At 36.8% G+C, this 6,377-nt stretch overlaps 1 protein-coding gene across 1 annotated transcript; it reads right to left on the minus strand.

Annotated features, from left to right (window-relative positions):
- Window positions 1-265: 265 nt before the first annotated feature.
- On the minus strand, window positions 266-2,769 carry LOC118492198 (uncharacterized protein PF11_0207-like). The gene is made up of 2 exons (XM_035990035.1): window positions 2,158-2,769; window positions 266-274 (listed from the first exon to the last, which is right to left on the minus strand). The coding sequence occupies exons 1-2, from the start codon at window positions 2,767-2,769 to the stop codon at window positions 266-268; spliced, it is 621 nt and encodes a 206-aa protein (XP_035845928.1).
- Between the last annotated feature and the right edge of the window lie 3,608 nt (window positions 2,770-6,377).

Genomic DNA, 6,377 nt, shown 5'->3' on the forward strand with positions numbered 1-6,377 from the left:
TCACGTGAAATTAATCATGTTTGTTCAGCCGTGAGGGTTTCGGCATAGTCAAGTAACATTTTTTTTTAAATTTTGATTTTTGACAAATTTAAAACAAACATATTTTTGATTTTTCAAATTTTTTTAATTTTTAGAGATTTTGACATATTGTTTATTTATGTACAGAAAATCAAACAAACTCCCTGTTTCAACCAACACAGGGTTCAGCAGCCTCCTCTTTCCGTGCCAGACTGCTCCTATTTCCATTTTCACAATCTTCAGTTTTCTAGAGCACCTGCACATTCAACTATTCAGTCACTTGAACAATGTAGCCTATATCTGTTTGACCTTAGACATTTCAACACAATATGCATCATTCAACTTCGGAAAATCTTTGTCATTTTGTACAAAGACTTTTTCAATTTTAACATCATCTTTTTCTTCATTTACCAAAGTCACTTGTTTCTTAACACACCATGTTTGACCTTTTGGAATCCCTCTTTTGTAAAAATGTGAATCTTTTTGAACATTTTTATTTTGAACAACAGTTGATTTCCAAAACTGATTTGATTTCGTTGCGTCAACAGTTGTTTTCCAACTTTGTGTTGTTCTTAATCTGGGTGTGTGAGAATTCCAGGTATGTCTTGAATCGAACCTGTTTGGGTTTGATTTCCAAGTTTGATTCGAAGCAAACTTGTTTGTGTTGTACCTCCAAGTTTGTTTTGAATCAAATCTGGTTGACCTTTGTTTCACATTCTCAGATTTCTGTTTCTCAACCTTATCAGACTTCTTTTTTGTTTCAACATCAACAGGTTTTAGATTTGGACACTTGCGTGCAAGATGTCCAGTTTGATCACATTTGAAACATGTTATCTTTGAAACATCTTTCACCTGTTGTTGTTGCGTTTTCTTTTGAGCATAGAACTCTTCATTAGACTGTCGTCTAAATTGGAGTTCTTTCTCTTCTTCAGAACTTGTTCCTTTAACAAAACTCATCTTTTCCTGATAATTTGGCATTTCATTTTTCTTCCAATTTTGTTTCCTTTTATAACCCAACCCAGCCTTCATGTTTTTCTTCTTGTAACCAGGTTTGTTATAAAAAGTTTTGTGACACTTTCCAGCAATCTTTGGAATTTCTGACTTTTCAATCTCAACCATCTTGAAAACTTTGTCAATCTTTTCTGAAATCACATTCTGAATCGGGAATACAACATCTAAGAATAATTTGTCTGATCCAATCATGGTATAAACCAATCCTTTTGAATCATCAATCAAATTTTTCTCAGATTTTGAGTTTTTCAGATATTCTTCATGAAAACTACCTTCATTTTCATCATGCGATTCAGCTTTACCTGTATCAACAGACTCTTCTTTCAAAACACTTTCAACGACCTTACCTACCACCTCTGAATCACTAGAATCATTAGATTTAGAATAGGTTACGTCAATGTTATCTGGCAATTGATCGACCATGTTGAAAGCTTTTTCGACTTTCTCATCATCATAAAATGCAAACTTTTCCGGTGGAGGAACTTGATGATACTCAGAACCGATGCCCTTTTTGTTTTTCTCAGAATCATCATCACCCGGTTTTATGTTGAAAATTCTTTCAAGCACATATGATGACGCATGATAACTATGTAACTTGTTGTTATCCTGTTCTAAATCAGCTATTTGACGCTTTAGCTTAGCAACATCCTCAATGTAAGAATCGACAACTTGTTGCTTTATTGAATACTGTCGCTTAAGCATATCAGATGTTTCAGAACAGTATTTCAATCTCGACTGAACAAGTTTCATTTGACTTTTCACATTTTTATATGACTCTTTTGTAATGTGATAAGCCAATTTTATTGAATCGTACTCCTTTTTCATTTCTTGAAAAGCATTCTCTTTTAGATCACATTCTTCTGTCTTTTTCAAAACATTTTCTTTTAAAACTTCATTTTCTTTTTCTAATTTTTTACATTTTTCTGAAAGTTTTTCATCATTGTCTTTCAAAATCTTTTCGTTTTCTAACATTTCTTTGCATTTATTTTTGAAAACTTCTTCAATTTTAGCAAATTCAAGATCTCTTGTTCTGAATTTTTCGTCTTTTTCAGTACAAGCACTGCACATTTCCATGCATTTCTTGCACTGTTCAATAGTTTCATTTAAGATCTCAGAGTCAGAATTTACCTCAGTGATTGGCACTTCGGTGTTGTTTGCTGTTTCAGTCTGATCAGCATCATCTTTCTTTTCATCACCAGCATCACTATTCACCTCAACCAAACTTTCCATCTTCACTTCTTCTACTTCTTCTTTCTTCTTCATCACTTCTTCACCAACTTGCTGTTCTTCAGTAACAGCTTCTTTCACAACTTCTTCTTTTACCTTCTCTTTCTCATCAACCTTCTTTTCCTTAGCAACCTTCTTCAAATCATCAACTAAATTCTCAACATTCTTCTTCATTCTTTCTTCATCCCTCTTCCTCAGACTTGATGTCATCGCATCTCTGATAATTTTATTCAGGTTTTTCTCATAATTCTTGTCTTTTTCACGTTTTGAATAAAATTCACCGGATAGAGGAATTACTAGAAGAACATCATCATGAACTATGTCCCTTCTGGGAACAACAGGTTCACCTTCTTTGTTGACATAACATTCTCGCTTCTTGTCCCATCTTTTATTTCTTACAGCATTTTCATACTCTTCCCGCATTTTCTCCATTCTACACCCAACAATGAATATTTCTCTATCGGTTTTCTCTTTCAAAATCTCTTCTCGGGATCTCACTTTTACTTCAGCCATGATTTTATTTCCTCGATATTCACACCTCGTAAATCACAGCACAAGAAACAATCAAATAACAATGATCAGTTTCAACAAAAATATCAAACACTTGGATCGGACGGGATGCTGGTCGATCGGACGGGAAAGCTGTTCGATCAGACAGGGTGCCGGTCGATCGGACGGGAAAGTTGTTCGATCGGACAGAGTGCTGCTCGATCGGACGAGTATTTGATCAAGTGAGTCAACAAAAGTCAACAGTGAAAATAATCAGTGCTGTCCGATCGGGTGGGATTTTATCTTGAATCAGGTGGTAATGCGGTCCGATCGATTGGAGTTGCTGTCCGATCAGATAGTTATGCTTTGAATAGAGTGGCACTTCGTTCGACCCTCTGTTCGATCGGTTGACACTACACGAAAAAAAATTTTGGTCGATCGGCTGACTATGCTTTGACACGGGAGAAAATCCAATCGTCTTAAAAGATCGATCGATCAGCACTACACGACAAATATGCTGTCCGATCGGCTAGCTTGTTCAATTGATGGCACAAGACGACAAAAAGCTTGACCGATCGGGTGGCAGTATGAGACTTTGACACTTATCACTTGCCGACAACAATTAATCAAGTTTTAATTCTATTGGACCTCAAATGATAGTGAACTGACAAAAATTTGCTATTACTTTTGTAATTGGACCAAAAGATTAGTGGGTCTGACAATCATGCATGGGCCGACAATTTTGATTTGTAATAAAATGTGATTGGGCCGTTCCAATTTATTTATTACTTTTTCACATATATCCGACAATTATAAAGCTGAAAAATATTAATAGCCGACAAAACTTATCACTTCATTGGACTAAGATATTATGCATTAATTGAATATTGAATATGGTGATCTATAATGTCTGACAATGTTGACTAAATGCTAGTCGATCGGACAGGAAGTTGATCGATCGGACAGGATGCTGTTCGATCGGACAAAGTGCTGTTCGATCGGTCAGGGGTGCTAGCCGTTCGGCTTGGATGCTATGGATCGGACAGGTGTCCGATCGGTTAGGTCAATAAGTCAATTATCTTTAAATGAATGAGTGATGTAATGATACGGCTTGCTGACCGTTCGGGCAGAGATGCTAGCCGATCGGCTGGCAAGTCAAAGAAGGTCAACAACTTAAATGAAATGCAATGATAAATGCTTTGGTTTGGTTAGCTAGCCGATCGGACGACATTCAAGTAAAAATCAACATCAACAGTTGTCATTTTTGCAAAACTTTTCGAACCAAAAATATTTAATTTCTCCCAAACGGCTAGGAATTAAGATCTGAAAATATGTAGGCTTGTAGATCAGGCACTTTCGCATAACATATCCAAAAATCAGCAATTTTGAACCGTAAAAACCTGTTCAATTTGACAAAAATCAGATAAAAACGTGAAGAGATGTAAAAGTGAAGAAATTTGACAAATCTGAATGAAATTCGAATCTGATTCTGATGAAATCCAGTATGAATCTGTGCGTTTGATCTTCGCAACCGAGCTCCTGCTCTGATACCACCTGTTAGGACTGGTTTTCGACTCCGAAACGATTGCGTATGACACGTTCGACGTGCGGAATCCGTGAACGTGCCTGACCGAACACACGAGACGTAGTCAATCTTTGATTCTATAGAAATGTATGAAATCGTACAAAGCACCACGAATCACCTTTTGCCTTTCTCTCTCTACTTTCTCTCTCTAGCCTCTAAGCTCCAAATCTCCAAATGGCAAAAGTGGCAAAAGTCCTAAACCTTAGGTTCCTATTTATAGGCCAAGGGGCTTTAATGAGATTCCTCATTAGTTACACAAATACCACCTTGCCTTTTACTAAAATATAACAATATAAAGCAAGTTTTCTTCAGTTTCTGCTACGGACTGGATTGACGGAGGCGATAGACATAAATGCACTAGCACAGGGAATAATAGATGCAACGCCATATATTATTAAAACAGTTAGGGAAGCGGATAATAAGAGTAATCATAGCAGTAAACGACCCACTGAACCTGAACACAACGTGAACAATGGACCCATACTTCAAGCGACCATTCCCAAAAGAAGAAGAACCATATCTTATGGTTGTTCTTATAAAGAATTATGGTCCTGTAAACCAATGGAATTCTCGGGCAATGAAGGGGCCGTTGCAGCTCTACGCTGGATAGAAAAGACTGAGGCTATCTTAAAAATAAGCAAGTATGCGGAAGAGGATAAGATAATGTTTGCCTCCAATCTGTTTAAGAACTCAGCCTTAGAATGGTGGAACACTATCCTCCAGTCAAGGGGAAGTGATAGAGTATACAATCTGGAATGGGAGGAATTTAAGAACATGGTAGAAAGGAAATTATGCCCTCCCAATGAAAAAGAACAGATAGCAAATAAGTTTTTAAACCTTAGGATGACTGGAGTGGATAGTAAGGGATACACTACATTATTTTTTGAATATGCTAAGCATCACCTGAACCAGTATTAATCTCCTGTTACATCTGGGGATTAATCAGTGAAATAAGGCATGTAGTCAAGGCAGCTAGACCTCAAACTATAGAAGAAGCTGTAGAACAAGCAAATACCTTGACAGACGAGTTAGTACGTTGATGTGCGTTAGGTGTAATATATTTTTAGATGTTTATTTAAGCCCTTTTTACACTTTCAGCCAAGTTTTAAATTTATAAAACACGATATTCACTAACACTAAACACACATATGGGCAAGTGCACCCATCGTGGACGTAGTATAGTGTTGGTAAGATACCGAGGTCGTCCAAGGACACAAGAGCTTTTAATACCGGTTTATCCTCAACATCTAATCAAATCAAAAAGTTAGAAAATTGTTTTAAACTAAGAAAAATAAAAACTAACTAAATGCTGAAAAAGAAAATAAAATAAAAAACAGATAGACAAGATGAATCACTTGGATCCGACTCGTGTATTAGTATAACCTTTGATTATTTTCGCACTTTTGCACTTGTTTAAGAGATTATCTTAGTTATTGTAGTAGGCCCCTCTTTTGAAGGCGACGTTACCCTCAACCCAGTAGTTTGAGTCAGCAAGGATACAATCCTAAAGGGTCGGATTATTGGAAGATAATGAATTAAGTTATTAATGCAAATTATGGTAGGCCCCGCTTTTGGCGGCGACGTTACCCTCGGCTAAGTAGTCTGAGTCAGCAGGGATACAGTCCTAAATAGCCGGGTTAAAGTATTAATAGTAGTTAGCTTATGAGGGGGTCAAAGAGTTTGGATCCCCGCCATCCAATACCTATGGGCATTGAAGGAGATCCTACTAAATTTGACCCAGGTCCCAAGCAGGACCTCTAAACGCTGAACAAGGGCAAGACCCTTACCAAACCGTTCCCTTAACCCCCGACCAGGTAGCCAACATACCTCCATATAGACCGTGGAGATATGAATGGTGAAAATCTTTTATTTTATATAGACAGTAAAATAACGCCAAGACACCACGGACAAACGATAAGGAAAGATCACCTTCAACATAAGTAACTAGTTATTAAAGTCATTAATACAAAACCAAATAAAAAGTGCAAAAGATTAAAAATAAAAAGTATTATACTAAACACTTGTCTTCACCAAGTGATGTAAGAGA

The sequence above is a fragment of the Helianthus annuus genome, chromosome 5 (assembly GCF_002127325.2).
Source record: "Helianthus annuus cultivar XRQ/B chromosome 5, HanXRQr2.0-SUNRISE, whole genome shotgun sequence".
Classification (NCBI taxonomy): Eukaryota; Viridiplantae; Streptophyta; class Magnoliopsida; order Asterales; family Asteraceae; genus Helianthus; species Helianthus annuus.